Source organism: Chiloscyllium plagiosum, unplaced genomic scaffold (genome assembly GCF_037043375.1).
Source record: "Chiloscyllium plagiosum isolate Xiang-an unplaced genomic scaffold, Cpla_swu_hap1 HiC_scaffold_49, whole genome shotgun sequence".
Lineage (NCBI taxonomy): Eukaryota > Metazoa > Chordata > Chondrichthyes > Orectolobiformes > Hemiscylliidae > Chiloscyllium > Chiloscyllium plagiosum.
The window spans coordinates 8888846-8913989 of record NW_028270187.1 but is presented as its reverse complement, the minus strand read 5'-3'; the positions used below and the strand labels follow the sequence as shown (position 1 = coordinate 8913989).

At 44.0% G+C, this 25144-nt stretch overlaps 1 protein-coding gene across 1 annotated transcript in view; it reads left to right on the top strand.

Annotated features, from left to right (window-relative positions):
- The window catches only part of LOC148135484 (Fc receptor-like protein 5), a 39316-nt gene extending 14636 nt beyond the window's left edge, over window positions 1–24680 (top strand). Inside the window, 11 exon segments of the mRNA XM_087984553.1 lie at window positions 4353–4463; window positions 4466–4588; window positions 7155–7436; window positions 8158–8430; window positions 12701–12985; window positions 13996–14298; window positions 15458–15559; window positions 17402–17455; window positions 19707–19766; window positions 21313–21359; window positions 23241–24680. Of these exon segments, the coding sequence (XP_087840679.1) occupies window positions 4353–4463; window positions 4466–4588; window positions 7155–7436; window positions 8158–8430; window positions 12701–12985; window positions 13996–14298; window positions 15458–15559; window positions 17402–17455; window positions 19707–19766; window positions 21313–21359; window positions 23241–23360 (1760 nt within the window). The 3' untranslated portion in view covers window positions 23361–24680.
- The last annotated feature ends 464 nt before the right edge of the window (window positions 24681–25144 follow it).

Below are 25144 nucleotides of genomic sequence, written 5' to 3'. Positions count from 1 at the left end.
ACTTCGAAATATGTCAGTAGTTTCTTCTGTGCCGCTTGGTCAAAATGCTGGAATTCGCTCCCTCAGGGCATTGTGAGTCTACCTACAGCACATGGACTGTGGTGGTTCAAGAAGGAAGCTCAACACCACCTTCTCAATGGGCAATTCGGGACAGACAATTAGATGGTGGTCAACTATATATGATGAGAGACTGGATTGGTTAGGATTATATTCACTAGAGCTTAGAAGAACGAGGAAGGGATCTGGCAGAAAACTATAAAATTCTAATAGGAGATGTTAAGGTAATATTTTGCGACAGTTTTTACTTTTCAGAAAGGAGTAGAGGCTAGAGAACTCTGGGAAATGAATATTAATGTTTTGAAAACAAATGACATTACAGACGAAATAGTGCCGGTAGTCTCAGCAAACATAAATGTAAACAAATCACCAGGACCTGATCGAATGTATTCCAAGACATTATGGACGCAATTGCAGGGCTCTGAGTAATAATATTTAGAACATAGAACATAGAACAGTACAGCACAGAACAGGCCCTTCAACCCACGATGTTGTGCCAACCACTGATCCTCACGTATGCACCTTCAAATTTCTGTGACAATATGCATGTCCAGGAGTCTCCTAAATGTCCCCAGTGACCCTGCCTCCACAACTGCTGCTGGCAACCCATTCCATGCTCTCACAACTCTCTGTGTAAAGAACTCGCCTCTGACTTCCCCTCTGTACTTTCCTCCAACCAGCTTAAAACTATGACCCCTCGTGTTAGCAATTTCTGCCCTGGGAAATGGTCTCTGGCTATTGACTCTATCTATGCCTCTCATTATCTTATATACCTCAATTAGATCCCCTCTTCTCCTCGTCCTTTTCTCCAATGAAAATAGTCCGAGCTCAGTCAACCTCTCTTCATAAGATAAGCCTTCCAGTCCAGGCAGTATTCTGGTAAACCTCCTCTGAACCCTCTCCAAAGCATCCACATCGTTCTTATAATAGGGCGACCAGAACTGGACGCAGTATTCCAAGTGCGGTCTAACCAAAGTTTTATAGAGCTGCAACAAGATCTAACGACTCTTAAACTCAATCCCCCTGTTAATGAAAGCCCAAACACCATATGCTTTCTTAACAACCCTAGCCACTTGGGTGGCCATTTTAAGGGATCTATATACCTGCACACCAAGATCCCTCTGTTCCTCCACACTGCCAAGAATCCTATCCTTAATCCTGTACTCCGCTTTCAAATTCGACCTTCCAAAATGCATCACCTCGCATTTATCCAGGTTGAACTCCATCTGCCACCTCTCAGCCCATTTTTGCATCCTGTGAATGTCCCGCTGCAGCCTACAAAAGCCCTCTATACTGTCAACGACACCTACAACCTTTGTGTCATCTGCAAACTTGCTAACCCATCCTTCAATCCCCTCATCCAAGTCATTAATAAAAATTACAAACAATAGAGGCCCAAGGACAGAGCCCTGTGGAACACCACTCACCACTGACTTCCAGGCAGAATATTTTCCTTCTACTACCACTCGCTGTCTTCTGTTGGCCAGACAGCTATGTTCCCCTGAATCCCATTCCTCCAGACCTTCTGAATAAGCCTACCATGGGGAACCTGATCAAATGCCTTGCTGAAGTCCATATAATCCACATCCACAGCTCGACCCTCATCATCTTTTCTAGTCACATCCACAAAGAACTCGATAAGATTTGAGAGGCATGACCTGCCCCTCACAAAGCCGTGTTGAAAGATTTGTATGATCTATGAACTTATGATTTAATCATTGCCCTCTCCTTCACTTTTTTGATCACGCAGCACTGCCCTTTCATGAGAAGGCCATTGCTCATCACTGGCCACACGGATGTTTCCTTTCATCCTGGTGGTGAACATTGAATAAAAATTTCCACACCATTTGTCTCATGTCTCATGTCTGCATACGCCACACACGCGTACACGCACACACACACACACACACACAACCTGATATTCTAGGATGGCTAATATTGAGCCTTTGTTAAAGAAAGGCTGTAATGAGAAGCCTGGAAGCTAGAGATTTGTGTGTCTGATATCAGTGATAGATAAGTTGTTGGACGTGGTTATGAAAGATAGTGTTTACATGCATTTGGAGAGGAGAGGATTTATTAGGGAGTTAGCATGGTTTGGTGCATGGAAAATATATTCTAACAAACTTGATTGAACTTGTTAATGAAGTGAACAAAAAAAGACGAGTGGAGAGTTGTTTACTTGGACTTCAGTAAAACCTTTGATAAGGTTCCGCATGATTGATTAATTAGGACAGTTACATCACATGGAATTTAGGATGAGCTTGTGAACTGGATACAAATTGGTTTAATGGCAGGAAACAGTAATGTTGGAAGGTTGTTTTCAGATTGGAGGAATAGGGCATGTCTTGTTCAATAAGGTTTGTTGCAGTGTCCACTGTTATTTGTGATTCAATTAAATGATTTGGATGAGAATATTGGAGGCATGGTTAGTAAGCATGCAAATGACAAGTATGAAAAATTGGAGGTATAGTGAACAATGAAACAGGTTACTTAAGAATACAAAGAGTCTTGATCAGTTGCATCAATGGGCTGAGGAGTAGCAGATAGAGTTTAATTTGGATAAATGTATGATATTGCATTTTGGTTATACAAATACATTACTTGATGTAATTAATGATAGGGCCTTGGCCAGCGTTGTACAACAGAGGAATTTAGGCGCACAGGTGCACAGTTCTTTGAAATTTGTATCACAGAGCGTGTAAAAAGTCATTTAGCATACTTGCCTTCTTTGATCAAGCCTTTGAGTATCGGCGTTAGGATGTTAGTTTGAGGTTGTGCAGGTTGTTGCTGAGGCATCTTCTAGAATACTGAGTGCAATCCTGGTTGCCCTGATATAGGAAGGATATTGTTAAACCAGAGAGAGTACTGGAATGATTTAGCAGAATGTTTCTGGGAATGGAGGGTTTGAGACACAAAAACAGATTGGAAAAACTGGAACATTTTTCACTGGAGTAGTGGAGGTTCATGGTTGACAATTTTGAGGTTCTCAGATCATGAGAAGCATAGATAAGGTGAATTACAAGCATCTTTTCCCTCTGATGGAGGAATTCAAAACTCGAGGGCATATTTTTAAGTTGAGAAGAGAAAAATTTTAAGAAAGGTCTTTAGGGCAAGTTTTTTTTTTACACAGAGTGATTGGTGTGTGAAATGAACTGCCAGGGGAAGTGGTGAAGTCAGACACAGTTGTAATGTTGAAAAGGCATTTATAGGAATGGTTTGGAGAATATAGGCTAAATGCAGGTTGTTAGGACTAGTTTATTTTGCGAACAGGGTCAGCGTGGACTGATTGGACAAACGACTCTGTTTCTGTGCCATTTACTCTATGAAAAGGCAGGGAAACGCAGGAAGTATGTCCTGATGAACCTGGAGGTTGGGTGTGGATGTTCAGAACCAGGGGGTCACAGTTTCAAGTAAATCGGGTAGCAGTGAAATGAGGAGAAGTGCTTTCACCCAGAGAGTGGTGTGCTTCCTTTCTCTATTAATTCCGATTCTGATCCAACTAACTGATCTCTATCAACTATAATTTACGATCACTACTGCCTACAGAATCCTTTACTCTGATATCTGAGAGTGTTATATAACATCATTAAGAACTGACAGTCCTATGTCTATTTATCTTGCTGATTGTGCATCTTGCTGCTATTGTAATATTTCCAGTCGTTGCCTTTTACTCTTTTAACATTTTTTAAGTTAAAAATCATGCAACATAAGGTTATCATCCAATAGATTTCTTTGGAAGCACTGGATTTCAGAGCGCTGTTCCTTCATCAGGTGGTTGTGTTTCCAAATAAACCTGTTGTACTATAACCTGGTGTTGTATGGTTTTTAACTTTGTCCACCCCAGTCCAACAGAGGCACGTCCAAGTCATAACTTCTTGAAAAAACTTTTGCTTCGATCCTCGTGTTGTATCTGTACATCTTCTTCTCCTCATCTCTCCACACATTTGCTTTCAGTTGAGACAAGAAAGGGTTCTGACTGATATTATTTGACTCTTTACGACGGGGAATGGAGCTGAGTGACCTCCCCCGTTCTAATTTCTTATGGTCTTAAGATCCCTTCCTCGGTAAGGGGAACCAAGCCTGTACTCAATTTTGAAGATGAGTTGAAATCAAATGAATGTTATTTATTTATTCATTCAGAATGGATTGTAGAAAATATCGAGGATAGTTTGGCTGGAGTGATACTCGTAAACCCATTCCAGAAACAATGTGATAGTGAATGTTTTCGGAACAGTTGCCAGCGAAGTGATAGCCTGTGGTAAACTGCAATGATACAACTTTGCTTTCAATCTTAGATGGAAATGTGGCTTTCCACGTTGTCCCAGTTTCACCTTTGGAAGGAGAGACAGTGAAACTGAATTGTCGGTCCAGATTAGATATTTGGTGGGAGACAGAATTTACCTTTTATAAATGAAGTCTGAAAAACGTGAGTCTTCGCACAGCATTAAAATAAACAGCACCGATGACAGTGGATTGTACAGCTGTAAAGTGTACCCGTACATATCATGGCCTGTTGATGTTCAGGTTCAAGGTAATTACCTGGAGTTACAATCTGTCGGAAACAATGTTTTCATTTCTCTGGAGGGATTTTTAAAACACTGGACACATTCTGAATCATACAATGCAGAAGAGTACATTCGGCCCATTACGTCTGCATTGTCAGAGCAAGCAAAATCAAAACAACCCCACTTTCCTGCACTAGGCCCCACAGCCTTGAATATTATGACATTTCAAGTGCTCGTCCAAGTACCTTTTAAAGGTTGTGAAGTTTCCCTCCTCAGCTAACCTCCCAGGCAGTGCATTCCAGACCCTCATCACCCTCTAGGTGAAACTATCCTGAAATCCCCCTCTGCCTTTCACTTTAACAGGATACCCTCCCCCATGTTATTAACCTCTGACCCAAGGGCAACAACTGCATCCTATCCGCCGGTTCCATGTTCCCCATAACCTTACACATCTCCGTCAGATCCCTTCCCGCGCCTCCCTCTAACCACTGTCTCTGCCTCAGAGTAAACAACACAATCTTATTCACTCTCTAGTCATCACGCCCGCCACCTTTGAGAGAATCCATTCTTCCTCATTTCGGTTTTCAGTCTGCCCCAACCCCTTATCCTGAAATGATAACCGATTGTTCCAGATTGTCGCACACGGGAAAACATCCTCTCTCTGTCTACTTTGTCAAACCCCATCTCTCTTTAACGCTTTATGAGTAATGGGAGCGATAGCAAAGTCACCACCGTCCCTGTCTCATTAACGAGGCAGGAGATTGGTGGTTTAATCTGATGGTACTATACATAGGTGTGGAGAGCCCTTCATGGTGAGCTTAGCCAGTACTGGCTGTTGGCACCGCTCTCCTTCCAGCAGGAAAACAAAGCTCAAGTGGCAGTGATGTACAGTGAAGAGGGTGCAATCCTGTGAGTCTTACACATTGATTCCACCATGCAAGCAGGCCCTTCAGCCCTACTCGTCCGTGCCGACCTGGTTTTCAAAACTGAACTAGACCCACTTGTCTGTGTTTGGCACTTACCCTTCCAAACTGTTATTATCTATGCCCCTGTCCAAACGTTTTTTAAATGTAATAATTGTACCAACCTCTTCTACTTCCTCCGGTCGCTTGCTCAATGCAAGTACTACTCTCTGTGTGAATAAAAAGTGCATCTCAGGACACCTTTAAATCTTTCCCCTCTCAGTTTAAACCTATGCCTTCTCGTTTTGGAATCTCCTACCCCGGGGAACAGACCATGTGTATTCGTCATATCTATGCCTTTTTGATGTTATGAACTGGTAAATGGTCATCCTTAATCTCTGAGCTTCCAGGGAAATAAGTTACAGCCTAACCAGCTGTAACTCAGACCCTCCAGTCTCGATAACATCCTTGTAAACTCTTTCCAGTTTTATGACAATACATACTTTCATAATGCAATCACGGTGCCAGCGCTCTCTTGCATCCCTCATTTTAAGAAATGTGCAGCGACAATTGAGGAGGCGCTGAAAAGACTTCCAAGACACTGTGCTAAGTTATGTTGATCTGTAGGGTACATAAAAGCTGTGGCAACTGTTTGTTTGATTGAGGCGAAGCTTGTGATGGGGTTTGAGGCTGGTATTTTACAACATAAGGAGAAGAGTCTGAGGACAAAGATTGGGAATCTATCCTCATTTGAGGAGAGTGAGTGAACCAAAACACAAAGGTTCAAGAAGGATTGACTAGCGTAGCAAAGGAGATATAAAGAATTTTAATTTTATGGTTCAGGTCATGAAGACAAATACTCAATATTTTATGGATGAAGATATGATTGAAACATTCATTAGAAAAGAGAATATTGCAGTTGAGGCATTACATGGCGTAAGGCTCAGCCACACATTGACGACACAGTGGTATTACCAATGGACTATTAATCCAGAGACCAAGGGCACGTTCTTGGGATCTGGATTCAATTTTTGTTGTGGAAATCGACTTTGAAATGGTGCCAGAAAAGGTTTACTGGGGTGTTATCGAGAGTGGAGGTTTATATTTAATGGATAGGTTGGAGCACAGGAGACTGAGAGGTGACGTTATAGAGGTTCTTAAAATTGGGAGGGGTTTAGATATCCTGAATAGCCAAGCTCTTTTCCCCAGGATAGGAGAGTTAAAAACTGGACAGCATAGCTTCAAGGTGAGAGGGGAAAGATTTTAAAAAGCCCTAAGGGGTAACGTTTTTACACTGTGAGCAGTGTGTGTATGAAACGAACCGCCAAAGCAAATGGTGGAGACTGGTACAATTCCAGTATTGAGAAGACATATCAACAGTTACTTAGATATGAAACGTTCAGAGGGTTAGTGGCAAATGCTGGCAAATGGGACTGGATCTGTAAACCTGGTCAGCATGGACAGGTTGGGCAGAGAGTTATGTTTCCGTGCTGCAAGAATCTACGATTCTAAGAATTTAGTGGCATCAAAATAGAATTTGAATTTTGGAATGTACGAGAAAAATAAAGTTTCCCCGTCTCCACTGTCCTTTGTCAGTAAATGCTCAAATTCTTCACCCCGTGTCATCATTGTGCCTTTCGCTCTGTGATAACAGTAGATTCATGAATCCCAATTGTGTGTTACATTCCAGAACGCTTTGCAAAGCCCGTGTTGCGGGTGGGGCCAGCGGCTGAAGTATTCGAGGGGCTCCGGCTGATGCTGACGTGCACTGTCCAGATGGCACGGCCCTCCGTCCAGTTTCATTACTCGTTTCACAGAGACAGCGACGCCCTGCAGACGGTGCCTGATCATAGCAGCGTGTACACGATCAATGCAACGGCTGCAAATGATTCTGGGAATTACAGCTGTGAAGCGATTGAGGCAGTTTATAGTCTGAGAAAGAGGAGCGACAACATTCACATTTCCATTAAGCGTAACTATCTGTCACTATTGCAGAGTCCCCAGAATAAATAAAGACCCTTGGAGCAATCAAGTGAGAAGCAGCCACCTCGCTATTCTCTAATCCCTACTTCCCCAGCATGCAGCAGCATAACCTTGTTCTCGCGAGTACATATCAAAACACTTCTTCACTGTGATGAGCGTTTTTGCCTCTCCCACCATGACAGGAGCAGTGAGCTCTAGATCTCTCAGTGAAAATGCTTTTCCTCATATTCTCTCGAAGCTTTCTACCATTTACCGTCAATCTACACCTATCCCCTTCTGCTTTTGATCTCATCAAGGGGAAGGCTTTCCTCCTGTCGACCCTATTTATACTCCCTCATAGTATCATACAACTCAATCATGAGCTCCACCCTCGTCTCCTCTGCTCTAAGGAATTAAAAAGCCCAGTCTGTCCAATCTCGCTGCACCCTCCCCCAGTGCTATTCCGTCCCTACTAGAAAGTGGATTCCAGAACTGGGCACAATTCTCTCGCTGTAGTTGTACGTGTTCATTCCAAATACAATCGCAATCATCACAAAATCTGATCTTGAGTTGACACGATACTGATAGCCTTCACTGGCCTTGAAATATTGTTCTGAGTCTCCTGTACTCACACCGCCTCGGGATTTTCTTACTCTCATTCTAATCACTGAGCTTTCCCAAGCCCAGGCATTCTACAGGTTGAAACAGAAACATGTCCTTCTGCTTTTCAGAGTCATTCGCTGTCCCTAAGTTGACTGTGCGTCCTGAGGGACAGTTGTTTGATGGTCACCGGATTGAATTGCTGTGCTGCATTGAAGAAAATCCCTTCCAAGCTTCCTTGTGGTACACCTTTTACAGAAATAGTGTCCCTCTTCAGTCTTCATCCGACCACAGCGATTACATCTCTGAGTCAGCTCATCCAGCAGACTCGGGTACTTACCACTGTGAAGTCACAAACGGGAAGGTGTGGAAACGCAGTAATCAGCTCGATTTGTCCATCAGACGTGAGTCCCATTTATTATCCTCCTTTTTTAACTGTTAAAGATTCAGAACAGAAACAAATTATCATCATGTTCCGCATCTCACAATCTATGAGCGAGATAAACACAACACAGGATAATCGGTGGGTTATTTATGACTGAGATGAGGAGAATTGTCTTCAGCCAGAGATTGTAAGTCTGTGGGATTCACTGTCCCAGAGAATTGCGGAAATATGTGAATGGGAATAGCCCATCATTCCTTCCATCTTGCTCTGCCTATTCACTAGGTTTGTGGCTGGTCATCCACCTCAGTCTCCTGTCCCCTTTCTCCATTCCTTTGGGCCATAAGTACTCTATCCAGCTCCTTTTCCAACAACTTTCAATGTACAGGCACTGGTTATTTTCTGTGGCAGAGAATGCCACACGGTCCCCACTCTCTGGGTGAAGATATTCCTCACAATCTCAATCGTGCCCTATTTCCCTTCCTACTGTGACGCCCTGGATGTCTGTTGATTATCACGAGCATCTTTCTTGCGTTTACCATGTCTAATTAGTAAGTTTGCAGATAACATGAAAATTGGTGGTGTCGTGGATAGTGAGGAAGTTAATAAAAGAATGTAGATCATCCTGAAAGATAACCCCAGAAACCGTGAATGGAGTTTAATCAGGACTAAGGTCATAGAACATAGAACATAGAACATAGAAGAATACAGCGCAGTACAGGCCCTTTGGTCCTCGATGTTGCGCCGATCCAAGCCCACCTAACCTATACTAACCCACTATCCTCCATATACCTATCCAATGCCCGCTTAAATGCCCATAAAGAGGGAGAGTCCACCACTGCTACTGGCAGGGCATTCCATGAACTTACGACCCGCTGAGTGAAGAACCTACCCCTAACTTCAGTCCTATATCTACCCCCCCCCTTAATTTAAAGCTATGCCCCCTTGTAATACCCGACTCCATACGCGGGAAAAGGTTCACACTGTCAACCCTATCTAACCCCCTAATCATCTTGTACACCTCAATCAAGTCACCTCTAAACCTTCTTTTCTCTAGTGAAAACAGCCCCAAGTGTCTCAGTCTTTCCTCATCCGATCTTCTTTCCAAACCAGGCAACATCCTGGTAAACCTCCTCTGCACCCGTTCCAGTGCCTCCACATCCTTCCTATAGTATGGCGACCAAAACTGCACACAATATTCCAGATGCGGCCGCACCAGAGTCTTATACAACTGCATCATGACCTCAGGACTCCGGAACTCAATTCCTCTATCAATAAAAGCCAGTACGCCATATGCCTTCCTCACCGCACTATTTACCTGGGTGGCAACTTTCAGAGATCTGTGTACATGGACACCAAGATCCCTCTGCTCATCCACACTACCAAGTATCCGACCATTAGCCCAGTACCCCATCTTTTTGTTATTCTTCCCAAAGTGAATCACCTCACACTTAGCTACATTGAATTCCATTTGCCACCTTTCTGCCCAGCTCTGCAGCTTCTCTATATCCTGCTGTAACCTGCCACATCCTTCCTCACTGTCAACAACTCCTCCGACTTTCGTATCATCTGCAAACTTGCTCACCCAACCTTCTAACCCCTCTTCCAGGTCAGTTGAGGGGTAAGTGAGGACTGCAGATGCTGGGTACAATAGTCGATACTAAGGCGCTGGAAAAGCACATCAGCTTAGGCAGCATCCCAGGAGCAGAAGAATCAACTTTTGGGCATAAACCCTTCATCAGGAATTAGGCTTGGGGGCCAGAGGGCTAAGAGATAAATGGGAGGGGTGTGTGGTTAGGGAGAAGACACCTTGGAATACGATAGATAGGTGAAATTGAGGGAGAAGGCCATAGGTCGAAGTGGGGGGGGGGGGGGGGGGTGGAGTGGTTAGATGGGAAAGGTGATTTCCAGGTCATGAGGGCATTGCCGAATTGCAGGCTTGAGACTGGTATAATGTGGAGGGGCAGGGGGCAAATGAGGAAGCTGGTGAAATCCACATTGATCCCGTGTGGTTGCAGGGTCCCAAGGCGGAATATGAGGCGTACTTCCTCCAGGTGTCGGGTGGTAAGGTGGTAAGGTGATGCATTTTTAGTAGGAGAAATTTACAGTAAATGTCAAGATCCTGGGGAGCATTGATATACAGAAGAATTTTAGGGTGCACGTCCATAATTCTCTGAAAGTGGAAACAGAAGCAGATAAGCTGTGAAAGCAGCCATATGGCATGCTTGCCATTATCAGTCGGCTCAATGCGTATAAAATTTGGAAAGTTATATTGCAACTGTTTAAGAATTTAATTCCACCACATTTGGAGGATTGTGTGCAGTTCTGGTCCCACACTTTAGGAAAGATGTAGAGGCTTTCAAGAGGGTGAGAAAAGGGTTAACCGGGATGTTGCCTTGATGGAAGTATGTGAGATATGAGGAGAGGTTGGACACACCTGTATTGTTTACACGAGAGTACTTGAGTCTGTGGGGAGATCTGATTGACAGATATAAAATTAAGAAGGGCATGGACAGGGTGGATAGTCAGAGTCTTTCTTCCAGGGTGAAAATGTCAGATACTAGGTTAGGGGACACAGCTTTACAGTGAGAGGAGGAGAGTTTAAAGGAGAAGTGCGTGGAAATGTTAACTCAGTGTACAACAGGATCTTGATCCAGATCGGACAATAAGCTGAGGAGTGGCAGATGGAGTTTAGTTTAGTAAATGTGAGGAGCTGCATTTTGGAAAGGCAAATCAGAGCAGGACTGATGTGTTGCTGTGAAAAGAGCAATTGGAGTGCCCATTCATAGTTTCTTGAAACTGGAGTCTCATAGGATAATGAAGAAGGTGTTTGGTATGCTTTCCTTTATTGGTCGGAGCATTGAGTACACGAGTTGGGGTGTCATGATGCGGCTGTACAGTACATTGGTTAGGCTACTTTTGGAACGTTGTGTGTAATTCTGGCCACACCTCTATAGGAAGGATCTTGTCAAACTTGAAAGGATTCAGAAAAGATTTGCAAGTATTTTGCCAGGGTCGGAGGATTTGAGCTTTAGGAAGAGGCTGAATTGGCTGGAATTGTTTTTCTTGAAGCATCGGAGACTGAGAGATGACTTTATAGAGGTTTATAAAATCATCAAGGGCATATATAGGCTAAATGGACAAGGTATTTTTCCCTGGGGTGGGGGAATCCAGAACTAGAGGGCATATGTTGAGGGTGAGAAGGAGAAATTTTAAAAGGAATCTCAGGGGCAACTGTTTCATACACATAGTGGTGCGGCTATAGAATGAGCTGTCTGAGGAACTGGTAGAGGCTGGCAGAACGCAATACGGTGGCACAGTGGTTAGTACTGCTGCCTCCCAACGCCAAGGACCTGGGTTCGATTCCAGCCTCGGACGACTGTCTATGTGGAGTTTGCACATTCTCCAGTTGTCTGCGTGTGTTTTCTCCGGGTGCTCCGATTTCCTCCCACAATCCAAAGATGTGCGTGTCAGGTGAATTGTCCATGCTAAATTGCCCGTAGCTTTAGGTACATTAGTCATGGATAAATATGGGGGGGGGATGGTTACTCTTCGGAGGGTCGGTGTGAACTTGTTGGGCTGAAGTGCCTGTTTCCAGGCTGTAAGGAATCTAATCTAAAAATAATTTACAGGTATCTGGTTGTGTATATAATTGGAATAGTTTAGCGGGATATGGGCCAAGTGCTGGCAGATTAATTTAGGACATCTGGTCAGCATGGGCGAGTTGGACTAAGTGTCTGTCTCCGTGTGCTACATCTCTATGACTCTATCATTCCACGCAGAATCATAGGTGCCTGGCACACACTCTGCCACAGCAGTTGGTAGAAACAAATACGACAACAATGGTTAAGAGCCATATAGATAGATACATTAATACATAGGGAACAGAGGGACACAGACCATATGCAGGCAGATGGAATTCATACAGAATGACGTCACAGTTATGCGCAGACATGGTGGGCTGAAGGGCCTGTCCCTGTACTGTACTGATCTATGTCCTATGAATTCAGAGTGTCGGCTCATATACAGGACTCAAATCCCACCTTAGCAGATTGGAGAATTTGAAATCAATTCCAAAGGGAATCTATATGATTACAACCTGACAAACCTTAACTGCCCTCTGTGTAACTAGGAATGAGCAATAAATACTGGACTACCCAGTGACACTCAAATCCAAAGAATGAACAGAAAACAAAATATATGCATTTTTATGTGACTGTGATGATGTTCATAATTAAGTTTGCAATTAACTCCGCCAAACACAAGGACCTAGCCTTTGTCTATATTTATAGGAATTCCGGTGTCAAAACCAGAACTAATAATTCAACCCGAAAAGGGGCTAATCGAAGGAGATACGGGATCCTTAATCTGTTCAGTCTCCAATGGTTCTCTGCCGATTTATTACCAATTCTACAACAGCTCAAGTGTGGAACTGTACAGGGAGCTTTCCAACAGCACTGAGGTGGTTTATAACATTGGAGCTATCAACAGAAGGGACGAAGGGCTTTACCATTGCTCAGTGAGAAATGAGGTGACAGGACCTCAGCACAGTGAAGACATCGCGATCACGGTGATAGGTGAGTTCACAAAGACTCTCTCCCAAAGTGTAACTGAATTATCAGCTCACTGACGACTGCTGCTGGGATATGCTCAAGGTTGGTACTTTGTTCTAAAAGGCCACAGTTTTGACTTAAGCGACAGAGAGAGAGAGAGAGAGGGGAGGAGGGGGGGGGGGGGGAGCGGGTGGGGGGAACTTAGATGCTGGAGATCAGAGTCAAAAAGTGCGGTGCTCGAAAAGCACAGCTGGTCAGACAGCATCCATGGAGCAAGAGAATTGACGTTTCGACCATAAGCTCTTCACAGGAATGCTCAAAAGCTGCCTGACCGGCTGTGATTTTCCAGCACCACACTTTTTGACACGAAAGCGGCATATACCTAGATTTCATAATCATAGAGTCTTACAGCATGAAAACGGGCCCTTCTGTGCAAACTTGTTCATGCCAACCAAAACGTCCAACCACGCTAACCCCATGCCCCTGCACTTGCCGCTTAGCCTTTTGAACCTTTCCCATCCATGTACTTGTCTAAATGTGTTTTAAATATTGTTGGTGTGTCCACCTCAATCACTTCCCCTCACAGCTCATTCCAGATGCGTACCACCTTACGTGTAAAGGTACTGCCCCTCAGGTTCCCTTATATTCTTTCCCCTCGAAACTTAAACTGATACCCTCTCGTCCTCGACTTCATAACACTGGGATACAGACTGAGTGCATTCACCTCAACTGTGCCTCTTATGATCGTATACACTTCTTTCAGATTCTCCCTCAGTCTCCTACGCTGGAAAGGTAAAGGTCTTAACTTATCCAGCCTCTCCCTATAACTCAGACTGGTGAATCCTTGCAAACTCGTTGTAAATTTCTTGGGTACTCTTTCCAGTATATTAACATCCCTTCATTACATCAGTTTTTTGAACCTATCGCATTGCCTAACTCTATTGTATATTCATTGTTTCGTACTCCTTCCCATTGATGGTCTGAATCAATGGGTGAACTCCAATCTTTTTGATCTCTGTGTGTTTTCTCCACAGTTCCTGTCAAAGATGCTGTGCTGATTTCCTGCACCAACGGGACTGAGATACAGCCCGGGGAGGACCTTGTTCTCCGATGTCTGGTGGGGGAAGGCACTCAGCCTCAGTTCCTTTGGTACCATAACAATGTGCCATTGAGAAACAGTAGTGTAAGCTACCATGTAACGGCTGATGGTGGTGAGCTGGTTATTCATTCATTCCAGAGAGACGATGTTGGGAAGTATCACTGTGCAGCAATCAACAAAGGAACCAACGACATTATTTTTAACGTGACCAGTGATGACATCGAATTCACACTGCGAGGTAACAGTGACAGTCGGAACGAATATAGACAGAGCACAGAGAAAGACCATTTACTCCATCCAGTCTTTGCCAGTTATAAACTGTTATAAATCTCAGTTCGGGAGATGATGGCCGGTTGGTATCACCATGAGATTATTGATCCAGCGACCTCAGTCATACTTCTGGGTTCCCGGCCACACCAGATAGTGGAGTTTGAACACAATAAAAATCTGAAATTGAAAGTCTCACGGAGAGACTTTGTGTAGAGACGTTTCACCAGGATCTCGCTTGGGATGGAGCGTTTCAGCGATGAAGAGAGGGAGGCTGGATAAACTCGGGATATTTTTGACAGAGCAATATATGTTGAGAGGGGAACCCGATAGAATTGTGCAACATTATGAGGAGCAGGGACAGGGGAAGTAGGAAGCAGGTGGCGGCACGGTGGCACAGTGGTTAGCACTGCTGCCTCACAGCGCCAGAGATCCGGGTTCAATTCCCGCCTCAGGCGACTGACTGTGTGGAGTTTGCACGTTCTCCGCGTGTCTGCGTGGGTTTCCTCCGGGTGCTCCGGTTTCCTCCCACAGTCCAAAGATGTGCAGGTCAGGTGAATTGGCCATGCTAAATTGCCCGTAATGCTAGGTAAGGGGTAAATGTAGGGGTATGGGTGGGTTACGCTTCAGCGGGTCGGTGTGGACTTGTTGGGCTGAAGGGCCTTTTTCCACACTGTAATGTAATGTAATGCAATGTAATCTAACCTAATCAGGTGCTCCCCATAGTGAAATGATCGGGAATAAAGGCTGGGGTTCGGAGTGGTCATTTTTAATTGAAGGACAGGTAGTTAAAAGGGGGCTTGAGGCCTTTTTTCACCCAGAGGATGGGTGGGTTGCAACATACAACTTGGCAAGGAAACCCGAAACCTTTACAAAGTATTTGGATGAACAGTTGAAGAGTCATAACATTGAAGGCTGTGGGAGGGTGGGGGTGGAGGATTATGTGGGAAAGTGCGATTTGTGAAGGGCCGAATTGTCCTTTACTGTGAGACTCTCAATACTCCCAAGGTGGCAGGGAGTTACGTATGTTGGTCTGTCCGGTGTGAACTGTCTGCCTATCACAAGGGTGATGTGGTAAAACTTTCTGGTGAACTTGTTAATTTGAGCTGACTATTCCTGTTGGATTACAGCTCGGAGCTATTCCAAGGAAATTTTGGCATCACTCCTCTCAGTTCTGCTGTTCGCCGGCCTCATTGTGTTGGTGTGCTTCATCCACCGGAGGAGGGACACAGGTCTGTAACATCCCACGGGAATGGGATTTGTTCCAAATTCCCACACCATGACACTGCCATCCCCGCCTCAATGTAACCTTCCTAATGAATGGGGAAGCTGGGGGAAGGAGAAAATATATTGGGAACTGGGGTTGAGAGTAGGGAGGGAGGGCACTCATAAAGTTAGCCTGCTGGATCGGGTAACTGTGAAAACACCCCCACCCCCAGCACACTGTGTCAGAGCACCTCTGAGAGGAAGGGAGATGTAAGACCATGAGAACTGGAAACAGGAGGATGAAATTCAGCCCCTCAGGATGCTGCTCCATTATTTAACACAATATATCTGGATCAACGTCATTTTCCTGCCTCACTTCTTAAATTTATACATTATCGACTGGGCAGGCTGACCTAACCTTAACCATAAACTGAGCAATAGGCCAACCACTCCAACCTAACTCCACCTTAACCCTTATCATGATGAAACTAACCCTCAGCAAATGCTCAAAACTCCCTAACGTAAAATCTGACCTTTAACTTAAACATAATTCAAACAGAACCATAACTTTAAATCTAACCGGCCTGAATGCAACAGCTAACGCTAATCCTAAACCTAACTCTAGCCCTAGCACTAACCGTAAATCTAATTCTGACTCTAATCTTAACCTTACTCCAAACCATACTCCTAATCATAACTCCAACTTTAAACCTAACTCTTAACATAACGCTAACCGTGGCCCTCACCAAAACACTCAAAGTAACCCTTAACCCCCATCATAATCCTCCCCATCACCCGAATCCAATGCAGCTGTTTAATGTGTATTGAGACGGGTTTGACAATTATCATCTATTAATGCGTTTGATTAGATTACCGACAGTGTGGAAACAGGCCCTTCGGCCCAACAAGTCCACACCGATCCGCCACCCAACCATACCCCTACACTTGCCCTTCACCTACCACTACGGGCAATTTAGCATGGCCAATTCACCTGACCTGCACATCTTTGGACTGTGGGAGGAAACCGGAGCACCCGGAGGAAACCCACGCAGACACCGGGAGAACATGCAAACTCCACACAGTCAGTCACCTGAGGCGGGAATTGAACCCGGGGTCTCTGATGCTGTGAGGCAGCAGTGCTAACCACTGTGTCACCGCGCCGTTTGTTCTCTGTTTATGAGTGAGATAAGGTCTTGGCAGGTCCTGTCTATAACAATGCATAGCTACTGTACAATATGCTGAGAATATTCTCTCTCTCTCTCTTCAGGCAATTCGTCAACTGTATCACAGCTCAGGGAGTAAGTGACTGAAACAAGAGTGTTATATTTATTTGTTTATCGCGATTCCTTTTAATCAGGGAGAGATGACCGAAATGAAAAAGTCATAGAGGGAGCTTGGATATGTCTGCATCCTTTTAACACGAGTATTATTGCCAAACCGGGGAAACCATACTCCAGAAAAAGTCCCAAACTGTGTTCATTCATTCATAGTAATGTGGGTGTCACTGGCTGGGCCAGCATTTATTGCACATCCATAGTTGCCCCAGAGTGCAGTTGTAGTTAACCAGCGTCTGGAGTCACATGCAGGCCAAGATCGGGTAAGGACGGCAGATTTCCTTCCTCAAAGGACATTAGTGGAAACAAGATGAAGATCTGGGTAGCTCCTTGAGGGTGAAAAATCTCCATGTTTAGATGGAAAGCAGGGGCGTGGTTTCAGGGAATACCAGATATCGCTGGGTTTTGTATTTTGTGTGATAGCTTTGTCGTTTTGTTGAAGCTGAACATGCTTTTTTGAAGCAGTGTGGTCGAAATGACGACTTACTTTCCTTCCCCTTTGAACTGGAAATAAATCCCAACCTTTTGGTGAAGGGGCAGCAGCCAGACATCTGGAGTATGCAGCAGTTGGAGCAGCACACACTGCTGGTGAGTGCCATTGTATCGGTGTGATTAAAGACCCCCACACAGTGATAGTGCATCGTAACCTGTTAGAAATTCTGGTCGAACATCTGAGCCGTCAGATAGGGCAGTTTTCCTTGGATATGTGGAGGCTGAGTGGGAGGGAATTCAGCCCTTATACCTTGTTCTACCATTCGTTATGAACATGCCCGACCATCCAGCTTATTTCTCCGGTTCTCATAGAAACTAGGAATAGTCAATTTGGCTCTTCTCGCCAACTCGCCCATTTGATCGAATTTGAATATCCAACTCAGTCCCCGGTTCCCTGCTTACTCTCTTACATCTTTCCATGTTTTAACCCCCAAAGGTGATACTTTTAGATTTTGATGTAGTGATCACTTATTGGGGTTGGGGGTCTTAAAAAGAACAAAACAGAAATAGGCCCATCGGCTCTCCAAGACTGTGCTTATCATAATGCCCGAACCTTACTAAAAAACACCTCCTGATTTTTTTGGTTGGTATCCCACAATTCTCTCCCTGTTCATGTGACTATCCAAATGCCTGTTAAATGTCACCGACGATCCTGCTTCCACCACCCCTTCTAGTTGTGCTGTGGAGCCCCTCCAACACACTGTGTGAAAAAAAATTAACTCGTATATCTCCCTTATACTTTACTCCTCGTATCCTGAACCTGTGTCTCCTTATAATTGAAACTTCAATCCCGAGAAATAAGCTTCTGACTATCTACCATATCAATGCACCTCATAATTTTGTAGATGTCAATCGAGTCTCCTCTCAGCCACGGTCTTTTCGGTGAAAACGATTCTTGTTGTTTTAACCTTTCCGCATACCCAACGCCCTCGAGACCAGATAACATCCTAGTGAACCTTCTCTGCACTGTCTCCAAAGCATTCACGTCATTGTGGTAGTGTGGCGACCAAAACTGCACACAATACTCCAATTGCGGCCTCGCAAGGACTTTATACCACTGCAACATGGTTTGCCAAATATTGTACTCCATGCCCAGGCAATGAAGGCAGAATGCCATATGCCTTCTTCACCTAATTGGCCAGCATGGATTGAAGGTAAGGAGCTGGAGATTTAGAAGAGGGTGTGAGGAAAAAAAAAGAGGTTTGTGGGAAATCTGGAACTTACTGTCCGTAAAGATGGGGCAGGCAGAAATCCTCATTGATGAAAAACTTAGATGTGCATTTGTGATGCTAAGGCTATGGGTGAAGTGCTGAGGAGATGGAATCAGAGAATAGTGAGGTGGTTGTTTTTGACTGGCATGGACTCGATGGGACTGTTTTCTGTGCTGTAGACCTCTATATTCATGCAATCTATTTTCCAAACGGCTACTGTTCTAATATTCTGTGATAGGACCTCCAGCAGGGTGGTTTGGCTGACTCAGTATGCCTATTTTATCTCAAGTAAAACATTATAAACTGAGGACTCAGTTCTCTGGTGTTGAGAAATCCAACAGATGTTGATTACAATGAGGGATTATTTTCACAGACGAGTGTTCCAAATGATAATGAAGAAGAGCATGTTTCCTGCATAATACTCTTTCTACTTGTATTGGTTAACCTAACGATCCAGAATGAAATGTCCCTGTATGCATGTTTATCTGCCTGTCAACATAATGTCATAGGACCATAAAATATAGGAGCACAATTAGGCCATTCAGCCTATCGAGACAGCTCTCCCCGCAGTCATAGCTAATTTATTCCTCAATTCAAATCTCCTGCTTTCTACTCATAAACATCATTTGTCTTACTAATCAAGCTCTTATCTACCTCTGTCGAAAACTTATCTATCTATCTATCTATCGATCTATCTATCGATCTATCTATCTATCTATCTATCTATCTATCTATCTATCTATCTATCTATCTATCTATCTATCTATCTATCTATCTATCTATCTATCTATCTATCTATCTATCTATCTATCTGTCTATCTATCTGTCTATCTATCTGTCTATCTATCTGTCTATCTATCTGTCTATCTATCTGTCTATCTATCTGTCTGTCTGTCTGTCTATCTATCTATCTATCTATCTATCTATCTATCTATCTATCTATCTATCTATCTATCTATCTATCTATCTATCTATCTATCTATCTATCTATCTATCTATCTATCTATCTATCTATCTATCTATCTATCTATCTATCTGTCTGTCTATCTATGTATCTATTCCATCTGTCATTTAGGCGATTATAATGAGGCTTTCTGATTGATGTGTGTTTCTCATTTGCATTGATTTCTTTGTAGAAAACACTGCTGAAGATCTGGTTTATTCAGAGGTCACCATCAAGAAGACAACGGAGCCCGGTAAAGATTTCATTGAGATAGAGAGAGGAGTGGTTATGGGGTGCCCATTGCAGCTTCAACAACAGCTCAATTCCAGTTGCTGAGCAAATATGTGTGTTTGTGTGTGTGTGTGTGTGTGTGTCTGCATGAGAATGGCAGTGGCACCCTTTCATCCTTCTTTGAAGTAGACATAGCTATTTTTCGCGTAAAAGTTAGAACTGCGGATACTGGAGATTGGAAACAAAGTTTGGAAAAACGCAACAGGTCTGGCACTATCTGTGGAGAAAGAGAAAGAAAATTTGAGATAACATTGAAGGTTATAAACACAGAAAGTGCTGGAACGATTCAGGAGGTGTGGCAGCATCTGTGGAGAGAGAGAGAGAAAGCAATTTCTAATTCATGACAAAGCACACAAGACGTATTTTCCAAAAGCTACCGCCTGCAGATTTCAAACGATAAATAAAATAGAAACATTGCATGTCAAATTGTTGCTCAGAAGGATGAGTTAATAATTATCGTACAGATGCTTGTCAACAACCACAAGGGACATTGAACTGGCCTTGGCCTTCTGCACAATCACATCTGTCTCTCAGAACACATTCTAGTCCTTGTCTCAGGGATGAGCAGTAAAAGGTTACTTTCTACCGGACCATTTTCCTGCTCTCATTAGAAAAAAGAGAGAAAAAGAGAGGACTGGTAGGTCATTTAATTTGAGGGTCATCATGCGTCTTGAGAGGGGAGAGTTTCAGAAGGAGACTTCTTCAGGGTAATTTCAGCTGGTGTGGGAATTTTACCCATGCTGTTAGCAAAGGTTCGCATATAATGCATTGCAAAAACCATCCATCCAGCAAACTTAACTAAGCTTAACTAACAGCACACAACAGTTAAAACACAAATGTATGCCTTATGCATAGGTCACTCCTGCCTTCCATGTACAACAACTGAGCAAGTGACGGAACGGATGATAAGCTTCAGACCCACAATCTAAAAGCTGACACTCTGTCGTATTGATATGAAAACAAATTGTATGATTTAGACAGAGTGAGTTTTCTAAATGCGATATTATGAAATGTCTGGATTGCTTGAGAGGGAGAATTCGGAAAGTGTTGGACTGATATTTTTACAAAGTTAACTAAAACACAGAGTGGCGGCACGATGGCTCAGTGGTTAGCACTGCTGCCCCAGAGTCCCAGGTTCGATTCCAGCCTCAGGCAACTGTTTGTGTGGAGTTTGCACATTCTCCCTGTGTCTGCGTGGGTTTCCTCCGGGTGCTTTGGTTTCCTCCCTCAGTCCAAAGATGTGTGGGCTAGGTGAATTGGCCCCGCTAAATGGTCCACAGTGTTAGGTGCTTGAGTTAGAAGGAAATGTGTCAGGGTGAGTTACTCTTCGGAGGGTCGGTGTGGACTGGTTGGGCCGAAGAGTCTGTTTCCACACTGTAGGGAATCTAATCTATACTTTTAAAAGGATAAACTACATCTTTGATGTTGATCAGCCCTCGATGGGTCCAGATCAAATCGTTAATGCTTGCAAAACGTTTTTACCTCCTCTCATTTTGATTTATCTTCAGGCAACAGTACTGGTGTCTCCTCTGATGGGAAGAAGGTATGTTACATTGTAAGTCCAAATACACCACAGCTATTGTCAAAAAATGTGTAAGTAGATGTATACCCTGCATCCCCAATGTAAAACGTCAAATGTGATTCATATCAGATTAATCTAAGGATACGTCATAGTAAGAAGGAGCAGGACAGTGCCATCCGGCCCTTCCAGGCTACGCTCCCCATTCAATAGGATCATCCAAATCATTCCCCTGTCCCCCCACGTTCTGCTTTTAGCCCTTAAAAAATCTATCCTACTCCTTCTTGATAAACATTCAATGTTCCGACCCCGATCACTTTCTGTGGCTGAGAATTCCTCAGGATCCCTGCTTTCTGAGTGAAGACATTTCTCCTCCTCTCTCTCGTATCCTGTCTCCTTTAGACTGTGAGTCTCTGGTTCTACACTCCCTCCGGTTCATCAGGATCATTCTTCCTGTGTTTCCCTTGTATAGTCCTCTCAGAATTTGACAGATTACTTTTAGATTACCCTTCATTCCTCTAAGCTCCAACGTGTCAAATGCTAACTGATCCCAAGCATCAGTCTGTGAAACCTTTGCTGCAATCCCTCCATAGCCAGAAAATCCTTTCTCAGATCAGGAGGTCACAAACTGTATACGCAATACTTCGGCCTGTGCCCGAAACGTCGAATCTCCTGTTCCCTGGATGCTGCCTGACCTGCTGTGCTGTTCCAGCAATAAAGTTTCAACTTTGATCTCCAGCATCTGCAGACCTCACTTTCTCCTGAATAATCCACACTAAATTGCATCTGTCTTACATTGGCGTACTCATTCAACACGTCTATGAAGCATCTCTGAAGTCTCCTTCTCTGCTTCCCCTTCCTCCTAGCTTTGTGTCTAACTTTAAACACAGCAGAAAATAAATAGCAATGCGTTCTCAACAGTGTAGATCAATCAGTGCTTCTCACTCCACTTACAACGCCCAGGAACAAGTCGGTTTCAATATTGTTTTTTCCAGTTACTTCTTGTACATGATCAAAGCATCACTGATCTTGACGCTAAATCGTTGTCAGTCCATTGTCATTTGCACCCAATTGGTAGCAGCAGTGTGTACCATCTATAAGATGCACTGTAGAAAGTCACCAAAGATCCTCAAACAGCACCTTCCAAATCCACAACCACTTCAAGGTCGAAGGACAAGGGCAGCAGATGGGATCACCATCCCTTGCAGGTTCCCTTCTGAACCACTCAGCATTCTCTGGAAAAATATCAGCCATTCCTTCAGTGTCGCCGGGTCATAATGCTAGAACTCCCTCCCGAAGTGAATGTTGAGTCTATCTACAGCATGGGGGACTACAGTGGCTCAGGAAGATAGCTCACCGTCACATTCTCAGTCGAGGAACTAGAGACAGGACAACAAATGCTGGGCTCTGCTAGACATGCCGATGTCCTGTAAATGAATGGAAAACACATTTATAACCCCCTCTGCTTTCTCTCGTCCAAAGAAAACAAGCCGAGCTTACCCAGCTTCTCTTCATCACTGAAATGCTCCATCCCAGGCAACATATTCGCGAATCTCCTCTGAACCCCCTCCAGTGTATCACATCCTTCTAATAGTGCAGAGATGGCAACTGCACACAATGTCCAGCTATGGTATCGCCAAAATCCTGTTCAAGTCCAACGTCATATTCCTGCTTCTATAAATTATATGGCACACCATAGGAGCAGGTATGACTTGAACCATGTCCGCCTGGCTCAGAGGCAGGGACATTTCCACTGTGCAACTAGCTTCCTAACTCGCAGTCCCTGAACTGTCTGCTGGTGATTCTCATTTTCCCCTGATACTCAGTTCCACCTGTACCCCAACTGACCTCTCCCTCCCCTTCAGTTTCCTGCTCCCACTCAGTACCCTTTTTCATTCCAATATTATTCAACTGCAGGATGCCAAGACTGACCCTGATGATTATTGTATCGCATACGCCACACTGAACCTCAGTGGGCACTCACAAGATAGAAACGGAGCAGATGGAAACATTTACGCGAATATTCCACGCAAATAAGAAGCAAGAAGATAGACTGTGTGGAGGGAGGGGTGTTCGTTCGATTCTATTCACCATCTGGTGAAGCGGTACAATGTAACTCCTGTGTACAGATAACAATCTTGTGAACTTTATGATGGAAACGTGTTTCACAACGCTTTTGACTCCACTCATTTTCTTCCGCGGAAGTTTTTATGCTAGTGTGACCATCAATGTCTTCTGGACCTCACTGGGTTTTGTATTTGACTAGCTATTTTGGCTGTTGGGAATCTTTGGACATTTAATATCTGTCTCTTCTTTGTTCTCATATCTGAGGATTAAGCTTAGCGTTTGGTCCACGTTGAAGCGGATGAATGCATCATCTGTCTCCTTCTTTTAATGAGCAATTAGGAATCTCTCCTATTCTGACCAACTCACAATAGAAATTGTCAGACGGTTCTGACAGTTGGGAAATAGTGAACAGGGTGCGATGGCCTGGTGGTGTTATTGGTGGACTGTTAATCGAGAGATCTCTGTGATATTCTAGGGACCCGAATGAATGAATGGTGGATTTTAACATCAACAAAATTCTGGACTAAAGTGGCTGATTGTGACCTATGATCGATTGTCAGTAAAACCCATCTGATTCATTCATGTCCTTTAGGGAAGGAAACTACCATTCCTTACCTGGTCAGCCTACATGTGACACCAGACCCACAGCAATTCGATTGAATCTTAACTACCCTGTGGGCTTTTAGGGATTGGTAATAAATGCTGACCTATCCGGTGATGTCCTCCTCTTATGAATAAAAGAAAATTTGGAATCTCAGTCTAGAGTTAGGGACACTACCATGGCACCACATATGGGCTCGGTGTGATGTAAATACAGGCTTTGTTGAAGATGTCAATATTTTAACACCGCCCTCGTACAGATCTGATAACGGCTGTCCATCAAGAAAGGTTCTCGTCAATAAGTGCCATTTGTCTTTCAATGAAACAGCATGATTATGTCGATGAATTGTCAAGCATTAGAGCGAGCAAGGACAGTGATTGAGTTATCGGTTTTTAAACACCGTGGTCCCTCATTCAGGGAAAGGATGTAGAGCATTGCTGGCAAGGACAGCATGTGTCTGTAATCATAGAGTCATAGAGCCATACAGCACGGAAACAGATCCTTCAGCCCAACTCAGTCATGCTGTCCAGGCTTCCTAAACAGAACCAGCCCTATTTGACCCATGTCTCTCTCAACCTTTTCTATCCATGGGCCTGTCCAAATGCCTTCAAAATGTTGTAACTGTACCGGCCTCCAATATCTGGATCAGTGGTGCTGGAAGAGCACAGCAATTCAGGCAGCATCCGAGGACAGGCAAAATCGACGTTTCGGGCAAAAGCCCTTCATCAGGAATAAAGGGCTTTTTGCCCGAAACGTCGATTTTGCCTGTCCTCGGATGCTGCCTGAATTGCTGTGCTCTTCCAGCACCACTGATCCAGAATCTGGTTTCCAGCATCTGCAGTCATTGTTTTTACCTCAGCCTCCAATATCCCCTGTGGCAGCTTGATCCATATATGCACCACCCACTGCGTGAAAAATTGCCCCTCATGTCTCTTTTAAATCTCTCCACTGTCATCTAAAAACTATGCCCTCATTTGGACTCTCCTAACCTGCGATTAAAAATCTTGTCTATTCACCTTATCTATGCCCATTATGATTTTATAAACCTCTATAGGGCCCACCCCTCAACCACAGACCCTCCAGGGAAAAAAATCGCCTCAGCCTATCCACCCTCTCCTTATTATTAAAACCCACCAGCCTTGGTAACATTCTT